The 26,614-nt window shown below is 38.2% G+C and overlaps 1 protein-coding gene across 2 annotated transcripts; it reads left to right on the top strand.

Annotated features, from left to right (window-relative positions):
• The first annotated feature begins 6,200 nt into the window (after nt 1–6,200).
• Nucleotides 6,201–25,369, top strand: CNIH4 (cornichon family AMPA receptor auxiliary protein 4). Of its 2 annotated transcripts, XM_032466616.1 has the most exons (5): nt 6,201–6,340; nt 9,570–9,638; nt 14,295–14,407; nt 19,294–19,434; nt 22,480–25,369. In XM_032466616.1, exons 1-5 carry the CDS (start codon nt 6,272–6,274, stop codon nt 22,505–22,507), a joined length of 420 nt encoding a protein of 139 aa, XP_032322507.1. In that variant the 5' UTR covers nt 6,201–6,271; the 3' UTR covers nt 22,508–25,369. The 2 variants fall into 2 exon arrangements, with proteins under 2 accessions (XP_032322507.1, XP_014417644.1); XM_014562158.2 differs by lacking the exons at nt 6,201–6,340; nt 9,570–9,638 and adding an exon at nt 13,124–13,211.
• The last annotated feature ends 1,245 nt before the right edge of the window (nt 25,370–26,614 follow it).

Genomic DNA, 26,614 nt, shown 5'->3' with positions numbered 1-26,614 from the left:
TCAAGATAATGCCTTTGAGTTTTATCCATGTTTTGCATATATCAGTAGTTCGTTGTTTTTATTGCTAGGTAGTATTCCATTGTATGGTTACACCACGATTTTTTAACCCATTTGCCTATCAGAATTGTTGTGTGATTTCCATTTTTTGGCTTTCTCCACTATCTTTAAGTGTACTTTTAAAATATTAATATATTAAAATTTAAATAATAATATATTAAAATATTAAATAATAGTATAATAAAACTAATATTAATTTAATATTAATAGCCTCTTTTTTATGTTTTATTTTGTTCAATTGGTAGTTTGCTTCTGTCAGTGTTTCCTTTGTTTGAGAACAATTTTTTCCCTATTAATTGCAGACCTTAGAAACTCGTCCCATATGTGTAGTGTAAATGTGAGTGTCAATAAGACCATGCGTATAAGCATGGCCCTGACCTGGGATTCTGATTTCTTTTGGATGCCTCTTTTTCTACCCGAAGTTTATGTTTAGGTCTGATTCCATTTTGAGTTAGTTTGTGAATAAGGTGAAGATTATGGGCCGAGGTTCATTTTTTTTTTTTTTGCCTATGGATGTCCAATGGTTACAAAGTAATTTATTCTGGAAAAGATTACTGTATCGTCTTTGCACTTTTATCAAAAAAGATAAATTGACTATGTATATGTCGGTCTTTTTCAGAGGTTCCATTTTGTTCCATTTACCTATGTGTCTCTACTTTCATTAATATCACAATGTCTGCTGTAGATTTTAGTACATCTTGAAATCAGGTAGTGTGAATCCTTTCAATTTTTTCTTTTTCAAATTGTCTTGGCTATTATATTTCCTTTGCCTTTCCACATAAATTTTAAAATAAGCTTGATATTTTTATAAAAGAAATCCTGCTATAGTCTTTTTTCCTGCTATAGTTTTGATTAGAATTGTATTGAACCTATAGATCAGTTTTGGAGAAATTGACATTTTAACAATTTTGAATGATTTAATCTGCCAACACAGTTTATCTGTCTATTCATTTAAGTGTTTGATTTATTTCATTAGTGTTTTGTAGTTATCACAAAAAGATCTTGCAGATAGTATCTCATGCTTTTTTGGTGATATTGTAAGTGGTACTGTTTTAAGATTTTCATTTTTCGCTGTTAATTGGTAGTATATAAAAATGCAATTGGTTCTTGTGTATTGCCTTTGTGTCCTCCAAACTTGTTAATAAAACAGTCTACATAGAAAAAATTAATATCCTCCTGTCCAGCCCATAAATATTTTTTCTTCCCTTATTGTACTGATAAGACATAGCAGGGAATAGAAAGGAGGCCAGCACACTGAAAATAGGAAGATTAAGTGAAAGTCTTCAAACATGAAATCACAGTTTAATTTCTTCATTTGTCTCTCAGAACGCTGGCAGCCTGGCTTACACTCTTGCAGGCAAAAGCTTGGATTCTTTTCTGGAGTAACTGAAGAGCTGTAGGGAAAGGATCCACATTTGAGGAGGTGAAGGTTAATCACTGATCAACTAGGTCACCACTGATCAACACACAGTGAAATCATTAATCAAACAGCGCTGCCTATCCACATTGAGCTTCGAATGACCTTTTTAGTGTTTTTTTTTTTTAATACTTTATGAAAAGACTGTCAAGGATCAAAGTTTGTTTGCAGGTAGTCTCTGACATGAAGTATAAACCAAAACAAAGTCATGGAAAAAATCAGAGAAAATAGAGAATGCACAGAGCAAAAGAGTATTTTAAGTATACCAAAATTTATATCCTCATAGAAATGAGAAGATTGTGTATCACTGATATAAGAACAGGATGCTATTTAAAAAAAGAAGAATTAGAGGACACAAAAGATCTCTCATTTATTTCTTTTTTTACTTTTTTTGTGATTGCCTTAGAGTTTGCAAAATACATTTACAATTAATCCAAGTCCACTTTTCAATAACACTACACTACTTTGTGGTTAATGCAAGTACCTTATTAAAAATATTCCTGGGGAGGGTATAGCTCAGTGGATGGAACATGCTTAGCATGCTTGAGGGCCTGGGTTCAATCCCAGTATCTCCATTAAAATAAATAAATAAAAATCTAATTACCTCTCCCCCAAAATAAAAAAAAAATTCTAATATTTGTAATTCCTCTCTCCTGTCCCTTGAATTATTTCACTTACACATAAGCAAGTGTGTATGTGTGTATGTGTATATATATATATATATATATATATATATGTATGTATATATATGTATATATATATACTTGAATACATTCTTGCTATTATTATTTTGAACAAATTTATTTTATATCAGTCAAGAATAAGAAAAATAAAAAGTTTTATTTACCTTTGTGCATTCCTTCTCTAAAGATCTTCCTTTCTTTATACAGATCTTCCTTTCTGATTTATATCAATTTCCTTCTCTCTGAAGAACTTCTTTTAACATTTTTTTGCAAGGTGAGATTTTGGACAACAAAGTCTTTGTTTTTGTTTGTCTGAGAAACTCTTTGTTTCTCCTTCAATTTTGGAGGCTAATTTTGCAGGATATAGAATTCTAGGTTGATGGGGTTTTTTTTTCTCTCAACAGTTTAGCTAGTCCACTCCACTCTTTTCTTGCTTACATAGTTTCTGAGAAGTAGGATGTAATTTTTATCTTTGTTCCTCTGTAGGTAAGATGTTGTTTTCCTTTGGCTTCTTTCAAGTATGTTTTTTATGTTTGCTTTTCTGAACTTTGAATATAATATACCTATTTGTAGGTTTTTTTGATTGGTTTTTTGTTTTGGCATTTATGCTGCCTTACATTCTCTGGGCTTCCTTGATTTGTGGTTTGGTGTCTGATATTAATTTGGGGAAATTCCCAGTCATTATTGCTTCAAATATTTCTTGTGTTTGTTTCTCTCTTTCTTATCCTTCTGGAGAGAATATATTCCTATTATGCATATAGTACACCTTCTGGAGTTATCCTACAATTTTTAAATATTACATTTTTTTAGTGTTTTTTCCTTTGCCTTTCAGTGTTGGAAATTTCTATTGACATATTCTCAAGATCAGAGATTCTTTCCTTAGTGATGCTCTATCTACTAATGAACCTATGAAAGATAATCTTCATTTCTGCTGTGATATTTTTGATCTGTAGCATTTTTTTTTGAGTCTTTCTTAGAATTTCCACCTCTTCAGCTACATTATCTATCTATTCTTGCATGTTATGTACTTTTTCCAGTTAAAGTGGAAATAGTGCCCTAGCATATTAATCATAGTTGTTTTAAATGCACGATCTGATGATTCTAACATCCCTGCCATATCTGAATCTGGATCTGATGCTTGCTCTGTCACTTCAAACTGTGTTTTTGCCTTTTAGTATGCCTTGTAATTTTGTTGTTGTTGTTCTTGAAAGCTGGACATAATATACTGGGTGAAAGGAAGTCCAGTAAATAGGCCTTTAGTGACTTGGGGGTAAGGTGTGGCGAGAGAATGTTCTATAGACCTATGATTAAGTCTTAGTCTTTTAGTGACCTTTTGCCCTGGGCTGTAAACTTCACAAGTGCCTCTCAATCCTCCCTCTACTTCCCCCTGAGTTGGGGCGGATGACTTAAAGTGCTAGAGTTGAGTATTTCTCTTCCCTCAGGTCATTTGTACTCTGACAAAACCCCAATAGGTTAGGCTTTCATAAAATTGTTTTTCCTGAGGGCAAGTCTTGTTAAGAAGAACAGAATGCTCTGGCACTTTTCAAATGGCCACTTTTTGCTTCCCCATATTGGAAGCACAGAGGATTTTTCTTTGATCTTCACTAAGAAAACCTGATAGAAAACTATAGGAGGTAAGATTCACAAAAGTAAGCTCCCCTGAGCCCCACCCCACCCTGAGTTTTTATATTCATGCTTGTCCACAATGAGCCTCCAGCTTTTTATTGGTTATAGTTCAAGTTTTCCTATTCCAATACTGGTTCCATGGTGATTTTTGCGGGTGGGTTTCTGTTCTGGTAAATTTTGATTTTCTGTATTGGCCTCTCTGTCTCACCCATTTTTGGAGCAGTGACCTCACTTCTCTGACAGACTTAAGAAGAGTTGGTTTTTCAACTTCTTGGGCTTTTTATTTGTTGTTAGAACCTAGTGGTAACTTCCAAGCTCCTTACATGACAGACTGGAAACTGAAACAGTTCAATTTGTATTTTTAAAATATAATATATATTTTAGCCATAAGTCTTGATAACTTTCTCACACACACACACACACAAACACACACCCTACTTACTGTTTTTCTAATCCTGATTATTTCTCTCTTAAAATTTGTATTCCCCAAGTTTTGACATTGCAACCATGTTTTAAGTTTTCAAGTAGATGAGAAAGGGCTATCTTAATTAAAATAAGTAATTCTAACCTTTGACTATGGTGCCAGCTTTTTAATTTACTGAAGATAAAGCAGCAGATAGAGAAAATAGGATAGCCTGTGTTTTCTGTTCCAACTTGAGGGAAATGTGTGTGAGATGACATTTATGTTTTTAATGAAATATGGACTAATTTTAATAAAATCTCTCCTGTAGTCAGTATGGGTTATTGATTTGGGAGCCATTTATTAAACACAGTTATTTGCAGGGTAGAAGATACTGGGGGTGCAGAAACTAATAAAATATGATTTAAGCATGGTGGGTGAGGAATATAAGGAAGAAAGTTAATGTAATAAGTGCTCTGACAGAGGTACGTACAAGGTGCAGTGAGAGTGTAATGATAGCTGGTTTATAAATAATCTATTAGCAGTCAGTCTAGCTTTCACCTATGAACCCTTTATGATCCTATGAACCTAAGCTGTGTCAGGCACATGCAGTTGGTTTTGCCTTCATACTAATTTCCCTGTTCATCCCCTTCTCTCCTAAGTGGTCACTTTGCAGAAAAACTTGTCACCCTTTCACACATTCAGTGCACTTTTATATTTAAAACTCTCCAGCAGTTTATCATTGTATTAGAATAAAAGTTAAACTCCTTGCCAGAGGTCCACAAGCCCATGTGACCTTGCCCTGCCCACCTCTGGTAGCCTCTTAACACTGACTCTTATTCATTGTACTTCAGCCACGCTGGTTTTTTTTCCTGTTCCTTAAACACACGAAGTTTCTATGAGCAACTGGGCCTTTGTGATCTCTGTTCCCAATGTCTGAAACATTGTGCTCACAAATCTTTACGTAGCTATTATTCAGATTTCAACTTACACGTCAGTTCCTCAGCTTGGCCTTCTCTGATTAGTCAGTCTCCAATCTGCGGGGACTTCCTCATCCTCTTCAAAGTACTATAACTTCCTGTCACGGATATGTATGTATGTATGTATGTATGCTTGTGTGTGTCTCCCCCACTGGAAAGTAAGCTACAGGAATATAGGGATTTTTTTCCCCTCTCTTATTCATTCTGTGTCTCTAAGGTCCAGTACCTAGCAAATACTACCTGCTCAGAAAATATTAGTTCGATGAATGTATGACTTTGATATAATTTGTTCAGAGAGTTTATAACCCTTTGATATGATCTTTTTTTTTTCTCCCCTGTATCTAGTTGCTAATTTATTGCCTGTTCCTCACACCCATTCACTCGATGAGAACTGCATCTTGTCTGCCTTACTCATTTCTGTATCTCTGGAGTATAGGGCAGTTCTTGGCATTTAGCAGGGGTGGAGTCGGTAAATATGTGTTAAATAATGGATAAGACAACATACTCAATTTTCAAGATCTTAAAATCTAGAGTAGAGAGAAACGTAGCTGTAACCGAGAGTAAGCAAGGGATTGTGAAATCTCCGGAGAAACTGAGATCAGAAAGGGCAAGGCCCAACCTGAGAAGGTTGAGGTTACATTTGTTCTTTGTGATTAAAACCTCTTACCAGTCCCAAGTCAGGGGATCTAATGGGTCCAGCGTGGAATCTAAAAAAGACTTTTTTTTTGCACAGGACAAAGAAGTTATATTGGGTATCCAGAAGATTAAAAGCGTTCAGTAAATACTCGTTGACTAATTGCTTGCTTGTCACAGTTCTAGAAATAATCAATTAGGTTTAAAGTAGAGACTCTGCCCACCTCTTTGATGAGTATTCGTACTACCAAATTACACTTCCCAGCATGCACAAGAATTATGGTGGTAGAGTTTTTTAAAAAATGGACTACAACTCCCGGCATGCCGCGCCGCGGCAGAGTGGACTACACGCCCCAGCAAGCTGTGGCAAGGGCCTATCGGGGCGGGGCGGGGCGGGGCGGGGCACCAGAGCCTGTTTGACGGAAGGAGCGGCGCGGCGGGGCGGCGGCGGCGGCGGAGGAGGAGGAGGAGGAGAATGGAGACGGTGGTGTTTGTCTTCTCTCTCCTGGACTGTTGCGCGCTCATCTTCCTCTCAGTGTACTTCGTATCCTTGCCTGAGGCGGGCGGGGCTGGTCTGGGGCTAGCCGCTGAGGGACAGGGCTGGGGTTGGGCCCTGGTGGGACCAGGGCAGGTGCATAAAAGAGCGAGAGAGGCGGCCAGTGGCCCGCGCTGGTACCTACTGGGGCCGATGTGGCGAGCCCGGGCGAGAGGAGAGCCCGGCTGCCCTTCTCCGCCCGGCCTGCTCTGCTCGGGCTTCTGGCCGCCCCTCACCCGCGGGTCCTAGCCAGCCTTTCTCTCGAAGCGCCTCGGCCGGGCCTGCCCGCTGTCGCTTGCCCCCACGGCGCCCGGACCTGCTCTCCTCTGAGCGGGGCAAGCACTTGGCCTCCCCTTGTGGCCCTCAAAGAAGTGGGGTCGTGGTTTCCCCCACTTTTGGCCCTCGAGAGATAAGGGTCTCGAGTTTTCTTGCTGCTCTCCTGGGCCGAGCCCTTGGTCGGATGCTGGGGGTCCCGGGGGCGGTCGCTCGTGGACAGTCCCGCTCTGAGCCCGGCGGAGGCGATTTGCCGCCTCTTGTCATTCTCTGGGCAACACCCCGCTGCCCGCGCCTTTGTTCTCACGGGTGTTGCAACTTGTTAAGGAGCTTTGACATCCAGGAGTTGACTCATTTCAAAAATGGGTGAAGTGTTTCCTTCGCGATGCCGTTTTGTAGGGAGTGTTGGGAAGGGTTTATTTTAAAAACCGCCTGCAAGTGATTATTTCTGTTGCTCCTATCAGTTGCAGATCTGTAAATTCAGTAACTATACACGTGATTTAGTTTTCAGTATTTTTCACCTTTTACGCTTTTGTCAGTTCCCGTTTAAAACTTCCGTATTTTATGTAGCTTAGCTGTTCATATCACTGTATTCCAAGTATATTTTCCAGGCCAATAAATGGTTGTTGAACTAGCACTCTAGAAGCCGTGGAGGCTACAAGTCTTCCCTCCTCTTCACGGAGCAGCTAGTGTTTGTTGTCTCCTAATGATGTAATTAATGCATAGTCCAGTTTTAGGTAATTAAATATAAGCTCGGAAAAACATTAGAAACTCTCCATTTTTTTCCCCCTTGGAAATTACACGTGTCCGTTTCTGACAGAGTTAAACTTTTTGTTTGCAGGAGCATTCTGGCTTCAGGATGGTTGTACAGAACCAGTGTGGCTTCATACTTTATTATGGACAGGCAACCTGTGGAAGTGGGAAGGGACAAAATTTGGAATCAGGACTCCTTGCTTAGCTAGTTATTTGCTGTGCATATTACTTCATCTCTCTAAGCCGCAGTTTTCTTATCTTTAAAATGGGGGGAAATGTTTACTTCCCAGAAATGTGTGCGCAATGTGGACGTGTTAATGTTAAGCACCTAGCGGCACAATGCCTGCCCCATGGCCAAAGTTTAGTAAATATTTTTGTTTTCCCTCCCCATACCCCGCTATGAGCAGCAGTTTTTAACTTTAACTGGTGATTTCCAACGAGGAGAACCTTGAGTTTTATTAGGCTCAGCGAACTGACTGAAAGAGCAGCATCGCTTAGGAAGTTCTGATGACCTATGTCCGTCTTGTGGCATAAGGAACTGGAGCTTAAATTCAGAGAAATGAAACTTGAATTTCTCTTGTTATAGTTTGGAAACTAGGCTTGATAATTTAAAATAGCCTTGGCTTATACCAGTTTATGTACATAGAAACATATTAGGTGGAATATTAGACTTATATGTTAAGGTACATTCAGTGTGGGTTTTGATGAAATACAGCGTATCGTATTACTGTATTTTTGGATGGTTGCCCCAGCATAATATTAGCATTCCACAAGAGGTGGAGAATCTCAGGGTATAAGTTCTGTAAGGGTAAGAGTTTTCCTGGACTTTGAACCATGAAGAAAACCTGCAGAGAAGGAAGGGAGTGGATGTTTAAAATCAGATAATAGGCAAGAGCAAAGGTGCAGAGACAGGTATGTTCATGGGATTTCTGGGTGATGGAGCACATGGTTGTCAGGTTTGGAAAGGCTGGATTAGATTAGACTTTGGAGAGTTTGAATGTTAAGAAGAGGAGGACTTCACTTTAATCCTCTAGGCAATAGGGAGCCATTGAAAATTTTTGACATAAAGTGGTGTATTAGGAAGATGAGTCTGCAGAGTGGGTTGGAACCAGGAAAGATTAGAAAGTAAGAAACCATTAGGTAGATGGGTTCATCTGGATTTGAAATGGGCTGCTAATTGTGGGCATGTGAAAGGAGGTATTAGGAAGAAGTGATTGATAGGACCTGGTAATGATCTATTATGAGATAAGAAACAAGGTGGAAATAATTTTCCATATTTTGAGCCTGGGCAAATGATGTTTGTGTCACTGACAGAAAACAAACTGGAGGTGGGACAATTTGTGGAGAAAGTGATGATTTTATCTTTAAGTATGCTGAAGTGATAGGGGGACTATCCATATGGAAATGTTTAGAATTTAGTTGAGAACATAGTTTTTACCTGTTTAATTGGACATTTTCAAACAAAAGCAGAGAGTAGTGTAATAAATCATGTTTCTATTACTCACCTTCAGTGATTTTCAACATTTTGCTATTCTTCATCTTTCTCCTAACTATTGGGGGAGCATTTTAAAGTAAATCCCACACATTCAATTGAGAACTTTTCCTTTTATGTCTATTTGTCCCTTACATTTTTATCTACGAGTTTATATTTTGTACTAAAATCTATTTTTTATTTAAGTCCAATATAGTATATTTATTGTGGAAAGTTTGGGAAATAGAGAAAAGGATTAGGAAAACGAACCATCTGTAATACATCTTGCAAGACAACCGCTGCTAACAACATATGACCATGTTGAATTTATAGTTTTGTATCCTATTTTTTTAATATCAAATTTTCAAAGATATTTTATGGATATATCATAAACACTATTTTCCTACTACTGGGAATTCAGGTTTATAACATTTAAACTGTTTTTATAGGTCTTATTTTCCATTTCTTATAGCCACTGTTTGACATTTGAGGAACTCAGATTGAATGTTCTGATATAGGTCACATTAGAATTGAGCGTAATAGAATTATTCTGTGAGAATCATTTGTTGAAGGAACATAAATGAGAAAATTTAGTTGTCTAATGAATGAACTTTAAGAATATAACTAAATTTTTTCAAGTCAAATCTAATTCTGCTTTGTAACTGGGATTGCTTTCTGAAACTCCAAAACAAATGCTTAGTTGTTATAAAAAGTTTCATAATTCCTTATCTTGATCATCAGATAATTACGTTGTCGGATTTAGAATGTGATTACATTAATGCTAGATCATGTTGCTCGAAATTGAACAAGGTAAGACATTTCTTTCCTCATTTTCTGGCATAAGGCAGTTCTCCTTTTTCTGTGTTAATATATGTATATTTGATATTCATTGTGATGTTGGTAGAACTACAACGGATTGCAGTGTTTTAGATCATGAAACTATACTGAAAGACAACTTGGAATTTTGTTTCTTTACTCTTCTATTTCCTTGTCCCTTTGTCTGCAATGGACAATGTCATTATTCAGTCTAGGTAAAGGTTCATTATTGGGATAATTCTTTTTGCCTTCTGTGTCCAAGCCCTATTCTCCCTGCACATGAAAAAAAGCTCAGTCTCTCTTTTATTGTGGCTTGCTGTGAAATAGAATTAATTATTTGATTTAAGGCCATTTTACCTTTAGTATATAGTCAGAGCTTTATATTGGCAATAAAACTCTTGAGTTGCAGAGCTTGTGTAGATATGAAGAAACCAGTTGGTCCTGATTCGTTTTATGAGCTAGCAGACAGAAAAGCTTTCTGGATGTAAAAGTTCATATAAAAATACAATACTGAGAAGTGTTTTTTATCTTGACCTAAAAATGATTCCCATGTGTCTTTTCACATCTTCAATGTACTTAAGTTTCTCTAGCCCATGAGGGAAATAAAGTTACACTTGGAAAGTTAAAATTTCTAGTAAACTGTATTCCTCCATTCATCCATTCATTCATTCATAATTTTCCAGAACGTGGTTTAATACAATGATAGATTTAAATAAAAGATTTTGTTCATCTGCAGTGCTCTCAGAGTTCTTTTTTTTTTTTTTTTTGGTTTTTCTCTTGTGTTACAATTGACATATAGCATTATATTAGTTTCAGGCCTCCTCATCTTTATTTTTAATTTTTTTTAAATTTAAATTTTAATAATTATGTTTTTAAAAATTGAGTTCCTGCTGTGTGCCCAACAGGCCCCATCCCCCACACCCCTGCCCTTTTTTTAATTGAAGTGCAGTTGATCAGCCCTCCTTATCTTTAGAAGAATGACTTCGTATATGGAGATGGATTCATCTAATTATATATATGTTATCAGAAGGATTGTATTTCTTTTTATATTTCTTACTATTTTAGGTGAGTATTTTTGTGGGTTTTCTTTTATAAAAATAAAAATCTAAATACAAAGAAAAGATTACCTGGATTCTTCTACTGAGAAAGTTGCTCTTTCGAAGTTAAGTAGTTTTAAAATTAAATAGTTAAGTAGTTTTTTAATGTTAATTTTTATTTTTGTGTAAGTTATACTTGCACACAATTGAAGACAAATGTAATACAAAGCTTATGGTGAAAAACAGCAGTCCCTTCCTGACCCGTGTAAATCCTGTCTTGCTTTTTAGGGACAACTGATTAACACTTGAGCTGTTAATTTTTTTCTGGTATTTATATCCATATTTCTCTTTTATGATGCTTGCATTACTATTTCTTGATTTATCACTCTTAAAATATTATCTATTGACTTCTGAGTCAACATGATAGATTTAGTTCTTAGATACCTTTCTCTAAACATCTCTCTTGTTTTTCTGCTTTCCTTTTCAGTGAAATTAATATTCAGTGTTTCATCATTAGGATGTACTATTACATTATAGTAATGTATTTTTTATTGCTGAACCTTAGAGTAGACAGTGATCATAGTTCTTTTTAAATTTTTAAATTTTTTTGGAGACAGTAATTAGGTTTACTTATTTATTTACTTTCAGAGGCAGTACTGGGGATTGAACCCAGGACCTCGTGCATGCTAAGCATGCTCTCTACCACTTGAGCTATATACTCTCCCCTCTGATCATATTTTTCTTTCTAATTTTATTTTCTGGATAGCTTTGTCTTTCCCACTGTTAATTGATTGTTACATTTAAAATTTTTCCTTTGTTTTCTATTTACCTGTTACTAAGTCTTTTCCAATAACATCTTTGAAGCCCTTCAATACTATTTTCTACATGGTTCAAATATATTAAAATAATCTATCAGTTGTTTTTTTCCAGGTGACATTTCTCCTCCAGACCTCCATCCTCTTGCTGTAGTCTGGACTGGTTGCATTCTAGGCCTGTTCCACAGCTTTCATCCTGGGACTTCTGGTTGGATCCTCTGAATCTTGAAAGTCGTGTTTTCCTTTCTCTTGGCTTACTACCTAATTTTGCTGGAGTAGCTTCTTGAGATAACGGTACATGGGAATTAAATTTTGAGGCCTTGTGAGTTTGAAAATGTCTTATCCTTTCTGTTGACTGATAGTTTCTCTGAGTATAGAATTCTAGGTTAGAAAAGATTTCTTTTTTCAGAGTTTACTTGGTCAAGATCTTCTAACTTCCAGTGTTGTTCAAGTTGGGAAGTGTGATGCCATTTTGATTTCTTATCCTTCTGATGGGATCTCTCCCTCCCATACCCCCCACCCCTATCCTCTCCAGAAGTTTTAGAATCTTCTTTTATCCTTGGTGTTTTGGAATTCTGGAGTGGTATACCTTCCTTTAGGCCTCTTTCATTCATTATTTTGGGCATCTGAGAGGTTCTTTCAATCTGGGAAACTTTCTTCTGTTTTTTTTTTTTCTTTGTTAATGCCTTCCCTTTCTATTTATTTCTTCTCTTTCAACAAATTGGATTTGCTGGATAATTTATCTGCTGGATTGATCTGCCAGTCCTTCTTTTTTTCTTATTTTTGTTCCTTTTTTCCCCCTACTTTCTTGTTTTAAGATTTCCTGTTTTATCTTCTGAATTTTCTAGTATGTTTACCATTTATGTTAAATTTTTAATTTTTAAGAGCTTTTTGTTCTCTTGGTTCCTGTTTGACTTCTTAGCTCTCCGAAAATACTGTTTATAGTAGTTTTGTCATTTCCTTCTGCTTCCTACATTAGATATATCTGTTTCTTCCAATTTCCTTCCACTTTGGTTTTTCTATTTCTTTCATATTGTGGGCTTTCCTCAATTTCTGATGGCTATCTAGTCATACTTAAGGGTAAAGCACTAAAATACTTTTGGGTGGTCCAGAAGTACTGAGTGGCCCAGGCTTTTGACTGACTGGTAGATAGACTTCACTGAGGGTAATTAATGCCTACCTTTTTGGAGGTTACCTGAAATGGCATTTTTTTGTAGGTGTTTTCTCTTGTGCCATTAAGTTACTCCAGAGAAGAATCCTCCAAACTCCTGTCTGGGTGATATAAACCTAGTGCTGGCATTCTGAGAACATGTTAGGGGAACCAGATTATTAAGGAGGGAAGAGAAAGAGAACAGAGGATTTGGTTGAAAGTCAGTAAACCAAGCATAATAAGGTCTAGAATTACTTTCTGAAACTTTTGTTTAGGTTTGTGTTTATGTAAAGCAGAATGCAGCCCACAGTAAGAAATCCAGACTTTGAAAGCTACTGTTTTTTGGGTCTGATAGCATGGAGGGAAGTAGTAGTAACATTATTGAGTGCTTACTTTGCATGTGGCTTACATATGTTATTTCATCTAATTCTCTATAACAACCTCTGAGGTTTAAGTAGTATTATCTCCATTTTACAGATAAGAAAATTGTGGCTTAGAGAGGGCAGGTAACTTTTCCAGAAATTGCACAGCTAATAAATAGGCTGGAGCATGGATTTCACTCCAGGTTGGTTTGACTTCGCAATTTACATGTATAAGCATTATGTTAAATTGGTTAAACTTTTTTTTTTTTTAATTGAAATACAGTTGATTTACAATGTTGTGTTACATTGGTCACACTTTAAAAAATGCATTTACATATTAAAAAATTCCAGTTTATTTTAGGCAAATTAGGTGTAAGGCCCAGAAAATTCTCTTTTTTGTTTATTTAAAAAAAACGGTATCTAAAATCTAAATGCAGGAGATCTGGGGCCAGTGTGTCTGGGTTTATAGTTGCTCTGCCACTCAGCAGCTGTGTGACCTTGGGCAGGTTACTTAATCTCACTTGAGTTTTATTTTCCTCATTTCCACAAGTGGGAAGTGTCAGTTTCTGGCTTCATAAATACTAGCTACTAGCTTCCTTAAAAAGAAAAATCTCTGCTCAGAGGAGAGGAAGACTATTGGTGAATTGAGAACTTGCCACAATAGCTGTTGATATGAGAACTAGAATACTGTGCAGTAAACACAGAGCACAGATAAGGGCCTTGGGTGCTATAAAACCAATAGTCTAGAATTCTGTTACCCTGATCCATTATCAGATTTGTTCAACTTTGAGCTGATGATATAAGCTGTTATTTAAAATTTTTATTAATTTATTTATTTTGTGAATATAAGATGATTTCCCTCAGGATTCTGAAGCTTGAAAATGTTTGAGATTGATATTCTGACTTGAAAGGCAGCACGTATGTGGATATAAACCATCTCAAATTAGAGTAAGAGGCTTTAGCACAGATACTGGAATTGAAAGTAAATAATACTCTGTTTTTTCCCTAGTTGTCATTCAAACCTACTTAGTGAATGATTTTGAACCTTTACTTAGGATAAAACGTAATTAAAAATTTAAGTGCATTATTTTTTAAGCTGTGCTCTGATGTATTTGCACTAGGTAAGTAGTGATAGCAGTAAGCAAATCTGGGACATCTGAGTCTAAAAATAATCTTGAAACACTAGCTTGGAAGTTCTCTGTACATTCTTGGATTTAGCTTAAAGTAACATGTACATTGAGGAGGAACCTATCAGTGAGATGTAATGCTGTGTTCTTCCCCTGCAGTGGGTGATTCCAGAAGTGGTTGGCCATACCATTATCACTGTGTTAATGCTCATTTCATTGCACTGGTTCATCTTCCTTCTCAACTTGCCTGTTGCCACTTGGAATATATATCGGTGAGTACAATTTGTTTATTGTTTTGTGTCAGGGCAGTTTAGAGAAAAAAATTTTAAAATTTTGACAGCTTTCTCTTCGCCAGTAAAACATATGCTAGTCATAAAATAAATGACAGCAGAATGCTTCATTAAATCAGCATGAATTTGTGTTCACTTTGGTATACTGGGCAAGTAGCAATTTGCATGACTCAATCTTGTAATAAATTTACATGTGTAAATTAAAAAATATGTCATGTTTAGTTGTGATGTCTAAAGACTTGTAAAATGTTTCTTCATTGTTTTTGAATAACTTTTTTCTTTAAAAATGATCAAAAGCCTGGGAATATAAAGTTTTTGTTATTTATATCTGCAATTTTTAATTAGCGTATACTTGAAATGCTCCAAAGAAAAGTTCATTTTAATTTCTGCATATTAGGTAACATAAAATTTTTAACTTAAGAAATTTAGGAAGTTTGTTCAAACGTAGCTCAATGGAAACACTGATTGGCTGTAATTTATAGTTGGGGTATTGTTCATTGCATATTTTCTTGTGAAGAGCTGTGGAATAACCCTGACAAACCTGAGATTATTTTTATATTAGTGGATTGCTCCTCTGCTAAATTTTTAGGTTTTATTTTAATTTTATTTATATTTAGTTTTTTTGGGGTAAAATCATTCATCAGCTGATTTTTAAGCTTGATTTTTTTCTTTTAAAGTGCAGTTAGAATAAAAGAGACATAGAAAAGAATAAAGGAAGGGTCAGTGGGAATAGAGTAGGAAGCCCATGAAAAGATAATGGAAGGCAGTGGAAATGGGGGAATGAGCTCATAAAGATCGTGGGACCAGAACCTGCGGTAAAGGAAGGTTTTAAAGTCTCTGTTCTTTTCTGGAGGGTGGGTCCAGATGGATAGAATTTTAAGTTTCTTAATGCTTTCCCGTGATCATCCCATATACTAACACCCTAACCTGAGCTCAGCACTGGAAACACAGACTCCTTACACTTCAGATGAGGTGCGATACCACTGGGCTTTTAAGACAGCCCAGTATCCTCGAAACACAGATTTGAGAGCGAGAGTGGGAACCTCTGAGACTGTTTATCTTAATTATATTCCACACCACACCATCAGTCATCTCTACTAGAGATGAAAGTGTCCTAGAGGAAGGGCATGCTTTGGCATGGCTTCTTTGTACAGTGTCCCTTGGCATCCACAGGAGATTGGTTCCAGGACCCCCACCTCACTCCTGATACCAGAATCCAGAGGTGTTCAAGTCCCTCATATAAAAAAGTGTAACATTTGCTTATAACCTACGCATACCCTCCCTTCTACTTTAAGTCATTTCTAGATTATGTGTAATACCGAATACAATGTAAGTCCTATGTAAATAGTTGTAAATGCTATGTAAATAGTTGCTGGTGTGAGTGGCAAATTCAAGTTTTGCTTTTTGAAACTTAATGGAGTGTTTTTTGAATATTTTCGATCCTTGGTTCGTTGAATCCACAGATGCGGAACCCACAGATACGGAGGGCCAACTGTATATAGTACAGATTGTCATGGACAGTTCTGTGAAGTTTTATTTGGGGAGCAATAAAGTCCATAGATTCTATTTCCTATAATTATAAAGACTAAGATCTGGCAATGACAGATTGTCTGCTAGTCACAAATTTACCTTCTATTTTAAAAGGTTAAAAAAATCAACAGGTGGATCATTCCTTCTTTTCAGATGTCTGTACTTCATGCTGTCGGGGATACAGACATATATAAAATGGACTCTACCCACAGGAGAAAGAGGCAAAACATTAAATAACAAAATAAGCTAGTTAAATAAGAAGTGGCCTAAGGCAGGGTAAGGTAGTTACCAGATGAGTGATGAGGATACTGAGATTGGGAGGGGAGTTGGAGTTCTGTGGACTGGGACAGTTTCATTGAGATCATGGTGTTTGAGCAGAGCCCTACAGGGCAGATAAAGTTTGACAGAGAGGTGTGGGGAAAGATTTCTCTGGGGTGTGATGGATAAGGAGAGGGGTGGAAGGGAAAGCTTGAGCAAACACACGAGGCCTATTTAAGCACTAATTAAGTTGAAATCACGTAGATGAGGGAGTAGTAATAGACAAAGCTAGAGATGTCAATTGGGATGGGATGCAGAGAACCCTGAACATTGGTCCAAGGAGTTTATATATAAATATGAGTACTGGTGGCATAAGTTCACCCATTTGAAGTATTCCATTCAGTATGTTTTTAGAATATTTATAGATTTAAGCAGCTGTCACCACAACCCATTTGAGAACATTTCCATCAACCCCAAAGAAGCCCTTTATCCATTAGTAGTCACTCTGACCCCACGTCTCCTCCAGCTCTGAACAAATGCTGGTCTACTTTCTCTTTATAAAACTTCCTATTCTGGACACACATACCATTTAAAAGAGATCAATATGTGGTCTTTTATGACTGGCTTCTTTCACTTAGCACAATATTTTCAAGGTTCATTGATGGTGTGGCACGTATCAGTACTTCATTCCTTTTTGTTGTTGAATAATATTCCTTTGTATGGCTATACTACCTTTTATTATTTTTTTTTTTGCTATACTACATTTTGTTTATCAATTTGCAGTTGATGGGCATTTGAGTTGTTTCCACTTTTTGCCCATTATGAATAATTTTCTTGTGAACATTTATCTGCATACTTTTGTGTGGATCATATGGTGTGGATCATGTGGTAACTCTGTGGTTTGATCTATTGGGGAACCACCTGAGTGTTCAAAAGCAGCTGCACTGTTTTATATTCCCATCAACTGTATGTGAGTGTTCCAGTTTCTCTAGATCCTTGCCAGAGTCTGACCTACTGCCTATGAAAGGTGGAGAATAGAAAAGTCAGAATTGAGTAAGAGAAAATTTTTAAGGACCACCAAGGAAATGGTAACACTCCTGTTAGATAAGCTAGCATTCAGAGACGGCTAGGACTCCTAGAGACAACAGATGGTCCTCGATTTATGGTAGTTTGGCTTATGACTTTTTGACTTTCTGATGGTGTGAAAGCAACACACATTCTGTAGAAACTGTACTTCGGGTTTTGAATTTTGGTCTTTCCCTGGGCTAGTGATATGTGGTATGGAACTCTCCTGTAATCCTGCGCAGCGACAGTGAGCCACAGCTGCCAGTCAGCCGTGTGATCATGAGGGTCAACACCCATACACCTACAACCATTCTGTACCCCATATAGCCATTCTGGTTTTCACTGTCAGTACGGTATTCAATAAATTACAGGAGATATTCAGGACTCTTTTATAAAATAGGCATTGTTAGATGATTTTGCCCAACTGTAGGCTAATAAGTGTCCTGAGGATGTTTAAGGTAGGTTAGGCCAAGCTATGATGTTCGGTAGGTTAGGTGTATAAATGCATTTTCAATTTTCGATGGATTTATCCTGACATAACACCACTGTAAGTCGAGGAAGATCAGTATTGAGCTGAGATGTCATCCAGGTATTCATATGTAAATAATCTTTATTCAACTATAGACGGGCTGCTAGCATTTGGGGGAGAATTTAAGATTTGCGGAACTCAGAGAGGCATTGGCATTTCACAGAAGTCATAGTTGAGAAACCAAATGTGTGGTGAGAGTGAGGGACCCAAGGATGGACTAGGAGAAACCTGGACACAGGGAAGGAAGAGGTCATGGACAGTGCTAGGTTCAGGCATGCTTGTCTTGCAGATGGCACAGTCTGCGTGTAGAACCCAGATGCTTACACTCATTGATCCTCCCAAGATAACCCACTTTCCTTACTTGTAAAAGGAATCATTAGGGGAAGAAGACAACTTTCATACGTGACTATAATATACCCAGTGATATTGAATAAATATGAAATGCTGTATGTTATCTCAAGAGCCCCAAAGACTCCATAATATGTCAAACATAGTAGCTCAGGATTTTTCTCCTCTGAGTCTGTTGGAACACTGAGTTGAATTGGCCTGGATTTGGAGGTAGGTGTGTGCTTACAGTGTCCTTTATCTTCTGTATTGACTTTGTAGCCCTATTCCCATCTCCCCACTGTGGTCATACTTCCACCAATAAAAGTACATTTCTTATTTGTCAAAATAGTATTACTTAATTTAATATTTAGATTTAAATTAAATTAATATTTTAATTTAATTTAATCTATATTTTTAAAAAACTTATGTAAAGTTAGACATCGCATTTTGAGTCTAAACTATTCACTTACTGTCTTAAAGGGAGTTTGATTTTACCACAGTGGGGTTTATTCTAAGTTATCTCTGTTCTGTCTTCTTTAAATTGCTCTTTTAAGGTAGGTACCATTTATAAACCATTCAAATTGAGACATTATCTATTGATCAGCAGGAGCACCAAAGGTGAGGATTCTATTCTGGACGTAGAATCTCTCTTTTTAGTGTCATCTCTGAAATGGGAATAATTATGTTTGACCCTACTCTTCCTTATAAAGATGTTGCGAAGGTGAAGGAAATTGCATTAATTAACTTAGAACTTTGTGGATAAAGATGTTTCTAAGAACTTGATAAAGTTGATTTGGTTTTGGGGCACCCTTCACTTGTGTCTCATGGAAAACAGCTAAAGATGCCACCAATTCAGTAGTTTTCTACAGAAGATGGGTAAAAAGGTCTCAGTGCATAAAACACCCTTCTTTAGAGAATTACTGTATTTGTTTCAGAGGGCAGAAATTCACCAAAAATTAACAGTATTATATTTTTCAAAGGAAAGCTAAGTCCTGGCCTGTGACATGATTATAATACTCTGTCCATATTTGGTCTGAATTTAAGGCTGCTATGATTGGTTCACTTTTAAAGGTTGATTATTATTAATTACTTATATTTGAATATTTACGCTTATGACTTGATTTTTCTGCTAATGTGTGTACATCCTTTAATTTATCAGGCTCATTATGGTGCCAAGTGGTAACATGGGAGTGTTTGATCCAACGGAAATACACAATCGAGGGCAGCTGAAGTCACACATGAAAGAAGCCATGATCAAGCTTGGTTTCCACCTGCTCTGTTTCTTTATGTATCTTTATAGGTGAGTTTATGGTCCTCCTGGTGTTTTCCTAGATGCCATGCCTGCTTTTGGTGGGTGAGATATTACTGTACTGTAGGATTTTGCATTGACTTTGTAGAGCTTTGGGAGATTATGTGAATTTCTTGTAATTGTGTAGATTTTTTACGTATGTCATTGAATCAGCCTTCCGTCTGACCTGCAGTAGAGTTACTCAGTGTTCTTAGTTACTTCTTAGCTGCTAAGGCTGTCAGCATGCTTAAAACTGTCTTTGCTGTTCTTCTCTTGCCCTAGTATCCAGCTGTGAGGTCTCACTGCCTGTTACAAGCATTAGCCTGTGTACGCCCACAGCCTCTCCCACTCATGGGTCTTCTGGGGATCAGACCACTGGCAGCAGCTCTCAACAGCTTATATGCAGGTTGGGCTGATCTTTCATGGCAGTAAGGAATTTAGGTGTGATGCCTTTTCTCCAGGATGCAATTGGTCTCTTCTGGTAAAAATTGCATCAGTCTTCCAGTTATAACAGTTTGAAAGTCAGAATTAATATGAAGGATTGGCTATCAGACACTGGAAGCCTTTATGCAGTCCTGTTTTAAACAAATTTATTACCTTATATTTTAGAGATGACATGCCACCTTTTCTTTTACCTATCATAGGCCCGTAAAATAGAGCAAAGAGGAGAAAAAAGTTGTCGTGTGTATATGATTTGAGCAAACCTTTAAGAGGCTGAAAATCAGGCTTAACTTTTATATCTGAGCTAATCATATCATTCCTGTTTTTTACATGTAAATTTTAGTTTTCACATAGGCAAAAAGACAAGTAGGAAAAAACTTATACTGAACTAAACTTGCATCACTCAAAAGATTCCTAATAATTAGACACTACGCAAAGATAAGAGTTTAAAGAATTGCTGTTTTGTCTGAAATAGTTTAGGACTCAGAGCTATTTTGGCCTCTGTCAGAAAAAGCAGGGTTCCTAAAATCCTTTTGCTGTGCTAATTCCACCCACTAGCATGGATTAGATTGACATTAGAGTTTAGATGGTTTCCTTTTTACCATTTATTTTATTTGTTATGCTGTATTTTAAAAATAGGACAGAAAAAGCACATCGGTGTTGGTTTCTGGTTCTCATACCCTATCTCATTGCTAGCATTTAAATCCTAGCATTTTTAACCCTAGCATTAATATGAACAATAAATAGCAAAGAAATTTAATATTAAGAATACAAGGTGGTTATCCTTTTTTTCTTCCTCTTCTCCCCTCCAGATTTCATGCTTTTGGAGAGTAAACTAGAGTGGACATTCCCTGGGTCTTGATAACATGGGCTTCCCGAGACAGTCGGGGCACAGCCAGTGCAGTCACACGTCTGGGTGTAAATGAAGGATTAGGGGGCAGGATCCTGCTTAGTAGACTTGAAGTCTTAGGATTTAAAAATGGGCAAGAGTTTCTTAGCTCTCAGTTGTTGAATTTAAAGCAATGGGGAAGATGGACTGAAGACTGGGGGTTGGAGGGATCAGGAAGCAATTTGGGAGCAGGTTTAAGGTATAGTTCTTTACATTGAAATAAAAGGTAGGCAACTGGTATCACTGGTTTGACTGAGAAGCTGCATTCTTCACTAGCTGCATCCTTTCTTTTTCTTTTCCCTTCCTTTCCTCTTCCCTTCTCAGCTTGTCATTTTTAGCCATATTTTACTTTACCTTGTGGTCTTCCCCATAGCTCAAGGGCTCAGGATGAAAGAGTAGTCTCAGAGGATGCCTGTGTAACACTTTTCTCTTAGCCTTTGGTTGCGGTTTTTTAAAAGTAGTTTTTATTCTGAATCATCCGATTTCTAGAGCAGGGATTTATGCTGCTCCTTCTGTATCACCTGCCACCGCTTGTGTGGTGCCTTGCACGTAGCAGACATTCAGGGTTTGTTAAACAGAATTAAAGGAGCAAATGCCCGTCTTCTTTAGAGATTGATGGAATCTATGCCTTTGGTGTTTTGGTTAGGTGCTGCCCTGGTGGAATGTGGGCTCTACCACCTACTCACTGTGTGACTCGGGGCAAGTTTCTTAACTTCTCTGTGTCTCGATTTCTTCATCTGAAAATGGGATAGTAATTGTACCTACCTTGTTGAATTGTGATGTGGATTAAATGAGATAATGCATGTAAAGCACTTTGGTTTTTGGTTAAGCTCTAAAGAAACTTAAAATATTAGTTGGTACCATTAATTCCTGCTGTGCACCAAGTACACTTAATTTCGTTAAATTTGGATAACTAATCACTTACACTATTAATAATGTAAGGGTATTTTTCTGTAGTTATTTGAGCTCAGCAGAGCAAGGCTGATGCCAGTAAAAAGAAATGATAGTCTTGTTGCTCTTGTTAACTGTGGTGGTTTTAATAGAGTGTTTTCTGAGTGACTGCTGTGTGTCAGACACTGTGTAAGGCGAGTGACACAAAGGAGCAGCACAGAATCCCTGTGTAAAAGCCGGGAGCCTGGTGATTTCAGCTCTCGGACGTTATCCTGGAATATGAAAGTGATGACGCCCGGATCCAGCTCTCGTGTCAGAAGAGTTCACAATCCAGGGGTAGAAACTTAAGCCAAGGCGTGCGGGAGGACGAGGAGCTCTGGAAGGAAGCTGTGCGACTGCCCTGGGCTGAGAGGCCGGCTTGCCAGAGGAGGTGCTGGAGCCTGATCGATAGTCAGGCCTGACTCGGAAGTGACCCGGTTGATGGCGGTGGGATGGGAGGAGCGGTTCAGGAGTAGGGACAGCATGTGCACAGACCTCCACAGAGAATTAAAGTTTGTTTCCTGGCATTGCTTGTTTTTTCTGAACTATACCCCAACATTGGTTTAGGTTATACTCCCCACCCTACCTCTACCCCAGTTTTCTTTTTCTTTTTTAGTAAAAATGTTAGGGCCTCTCAGTGCTCCAATATAGGTGTTCTTTCCTTTAGGTATAAATGATTGCTTTTTACTCAAACGAGTGTCCCTTGCTGAGCCTTAGGGGTGCAAGTCTGGACAGACCAGACTCTGTAGGGACATTTCTGAGGAAACATTAGTAACATTAATTTCTTCTCTCCACAGTATGATTTTAGCTTTGATAAATGACTGAAGCCGGAGAAGCCGTGGTTGCAGTCAGCCTACACTACAGTGCACAGTTGAGGAGCCAGAGACTACTTAAATCATCCTTAGAACCGTGACCATAGCAGTATATTTTTTCCTCTTTGAACAAAAAGTATTTTTGCTGTATTTTTACCATATAAAGTATTTAAAAAACATTAATTGAGTTTTTGTAGCTTTCTGGTTCTCAACTTTAGCCTGAACCCCAACATGTGAAGGTGTTTTTCATCATCTGTGTGTTGAAGATAGTGATCTGTGTGCAGGAACAGGCCTGTCATTCCAGCCTTGCACGCCAAAGGAATAAAGGACACACTCCAAAGGGAAAACGTAATCGATGAGCCAAGTGGCTCTTCAGGTCTACTGAAAAGGCAGCGCGGTACAGCGCTGTTAATCTGGGCAAGGGAAGAAAGAAACTAAACTTCCTCTTTGCCTGTATTGCGGCAGCTTCATACATTTAATATGGTTTAAAGATTTATGGGACTGTAAGCTAAAAGTCTTTTCACAAGAATGTTAACAGAAAATGACATTTAAAAAAATACATATTCTTTGCCGAATTTGTGAAACCCTATAAGCCATTACAGGTACGATGTTATTCCTGCTTATAGAAAGGAAAATAAACCAAAAAAGTAAAATTTTATCAAGAGCTTTCATTTAAAAGCCACTGCCTCCACAATCACCCTCAAACCCAAACAATCCCACTGGCTCTTGCCCGGTCTTGTTTCTGTTTTCTGATTGATCCAATTGTATTTGATCTCCCTGATGTATTTTTTAATGGGTTTGGAGAGGTGATTTGGTAGAAGATGCTCATCAGATTAGAGGCAGGAATAGCAGTCATTCAGTGTCAGTGAAATTGAGCCTGTCAGTGCTCTGCTTGGTGCCTGATTAACTGACACTTCAGTCCTGCTGCGCTGACCACTTTGTGAATGGAGAGGCCCAATAGAAGCCATTTCATGGACATAGCAATATCCACGCAAGCTTGGTTCTTTGGAGTTATATTTGTAAATTCTTAGAGTTGATGAGAGCAGTTAACCTCTTCAGCTCTGTTTGCCAGGTACAGTGAACCTGGCAGTTTATTCTCAGTTCTCGTTTGTGTTTTAATGTTGCTATCTTAGGTGTTGGCATTTAGGCAAAAACATGTGTGTTTTATGGCAGAGTCCAAAGGAATTATTCACTCTGTTGAGGCAGAATTGGACAACTACACAAGGTGTGTGGTCACCAAACATCAAATATTGCATGTCCTTTCAGTCCTGGACTAGATCTACCCGTGGCAGAAGCCAGAGAACCACTAAGCAAAACTCCTTATACGACAGACCCACATTTTGAGGATGGTGGTACCCTGGTCACATGTGAAAGGGACAGTGAAATGGCAAAGTAAACTCGATTCTGTTGAGTCTTTGGGGGTCTCAGAAATTGCTCCTTGTGATTATCTTGTATTTCTTCCAAGCAAAGAGACAAGAAACTCACATAGAAGTTAGTTTGCCTGCATCTCTTTTCCTTCTGAGGTGACTTCCTCTGTTTAAAAAAACCCAGCCATTTCACTCTGCCTTTCTCGCTAACTTCCAGTGCCTCTAAATGTTCTGCTCAAGCTTTTAAAGCAATGAAGCTGTTGGAGAATTTAAATCCTTAGAACTGAGAGAGAAACAAGCTACTTTAGGAAGCTCAGAATTGGTAGAGAACTGTTGACCAAAATATTTTATCCTCTCATTCAAGTATTGTATTCTTTTAAATTGAAATATAGTTGACTTTACAATATTGTATTAGTTTCAGGTATACAGTGTGGTGATTTGGTTGGTTTTTTTTTTTTTTTTCAGAGTATATGCCATTATAGGTTATTACAAGATATTGAATATACATGTATTCTTAATAACCAAAATTAGAAAGCTGTGTAGTTGAGAGCATCTGACTGTTTGTGTATTGTCAGGCTCAAGTTGCCAAGGCTGAGCAAATCAGAAAGGTGCCTTGTTGATAACAAAAGACAGGAGCTCTTCTGAAACATTAACTGTGGTTAAAAACAAAACCACCTTTCTTGTTTGTCTGTATCAAAGCCAGGAAAGGGGGTAATTTTAGTTTTTTGTTTTTATGTTTTAGGAGCTCTTTTACAAATGATGAAAAGGCGAGGGTGGGGAGGGAATGTCCTGACTTTAAAAACTGTGGTTAACATGCTAAAGGTTAATTTTCTATGCTTTTATTGGTTGGAGAGTTACAGAGGACCTTTAGAGATCATTTGTTCTAACTTCATCTTAGAGACAGAACTGAGCGCTAGGGATTGCGTCTGGGGTCCTGATGGTTAGTTCAGTGTTCTCTCTCGCTCCCTTAACACGCCTCTTCCCTGTCCCTCTATGAAGGTAGCACCCAAGGGCCCAGGCAGTGCAGACTACCATGGCGTGCTTCTGGTGCAAAATATTTTTATCTGTGTGTTCTGTCATTTTCCCTTGTCCCTTTCCTTCCGTCCTTTCAGTGGTGGCAAGTGCCCCGCTAATCACTGGACTCTCTCAGCTGAGAGGGCTGAGGAAGCAAGATCTAAGGAGGTGCAGCTCAGTTCATCAAAGCCTGGCAGCCACCTCTTCATGCCACACAGATGACAATGGAATAAGAGGCCAAATCTGCTTCCTCTCCTGTGGGCTTACTTTGAAGTTGAGGGCTAAGAAAACCCCCTGTGGAACTTTTCTTCTGTGGCACTTACCACTTTCTGTCTGGTAATACAATTACTTGTATGCAATTAATCTCTCCTACTAGATTGTACGCTCCTGGAGGGCAGAGTACACTCTGACTCATATTTGTGTCTTCTTCCTACTGCTGCTGGCACCTAACACAGTGCCCTGCACACACAAACAATAAATGATTGTTGAATGAACAAGTAAATCTGATTGTGTTGTTCTGTTGCTCTTTCAGCGTGAAGTCTAACTGATGTCCTTTACGTCAGAGAAGTAAGAAGCAACGGAGCAACATAATCAAAGCCCGCCGTCTGTTTTCGAGGCAGTCACGTTGTGGGATGTCCTAAGACGGGCTGGGTTAGGAAAGGAAACCGCTGTGTGTGTTTGGTGTGCCTGAGACTTGGGAAGTCAGCTTTACTGACAAGCTAGTATTTTGTCACAGGTAGTTGTGATGAAAAGTGTGTGCCAGGTATAATTAATTACCTCCCAAATGTAATAAAGTTGTTCTAATATGTGGAAACAGGCCGAGATAGAGAAGGTAAGTCTGAAATTTTGTGCTTATCATCTAGATTACTGCCACCTGAGTTTATGTACTTTCAGCCAAATATACTATTTTGCTATGTAGTGTAACAGACTGAAACATGCTTGGTGTAGTGAGACTACAGTTAACAAGCTGCTCAAAGAATGGGCTATTTCAGCTTTCTGAGCATTTGTTAGTGAAGTCTTTTGGTTTTAAGCCATACTTTTTGTGATGATTCTAAAACGCAGTAGCCACATTGTTTTGCACTGAATAAATACAGTCTGAGGACTGAGGGTCACTCAGAGCCTTAGGGTTAGCACTGGGGGCTGCAGCCATCCTACTGATCATCACCCGCAGGACCGTAGGTGTTACAGGGATTGTGCACGAGCCGAGCAGGTACTGAGCTCGAGTTGCTCTTTAGAATAAATTCCTTGGTAAAAGCTGTTTTTGTTTTCAGCTGCTTCCTCTGAAGCTGGGTGAGGAAGAGTGAGTGGGGAGGTGGTCAGAATCAGCTGTGGCCTCCGAGGTTTGACTGTGGCTTCCTCTGTTGTGTGTTTGGCTTGCTATATCCGTTCTGGAGCAATCTTGGTTTCATCTGTTTTAGTTCCCATTGAACGTTAGAGCCTAGTCAAAGTGTGAGTCAGTTTAACAAATACTTCAACTGCTGTTCCCCAGCGGGGCACCTCGTGTGCAGGTATCGCGGGGACCAGCGAGACCGAGTCACAGGCTACCGCACCGTCACTCTCCAGCCAGCCCTCTTACTCCTGGCTCACTTCTAAGCGCCCTGTTTTATCACAGTCCCCACTTTGTTGTTCATCTAGGGGACCTGATCACGTCTTATACCTGCTGTTCTAACTACCGTGTACTCTTTGGGCAAGAGGCTGGCACTTGAACAAAGAAGGAGCTTGGATCCTTTGTCTATTTT

This window comes from Camelus ferus, chromosome 23, assembly GCF_009834535.1.
Source record: "Camelus ferus isolate YT-003-E chromosome 23, BCGSAC_Cfer_1.0, whole genome shotgun sequence".
Taxonomy (NCBI): domain Eukaryota; kingdom Metazoa; phylum Chordata; class Mammalia; order Artiodactyla; family Camelidae; genus Camelus; species Camelus ferus.
This window is presented reverse-complemented; position numbering and strand designations above follow the sequence as displayed.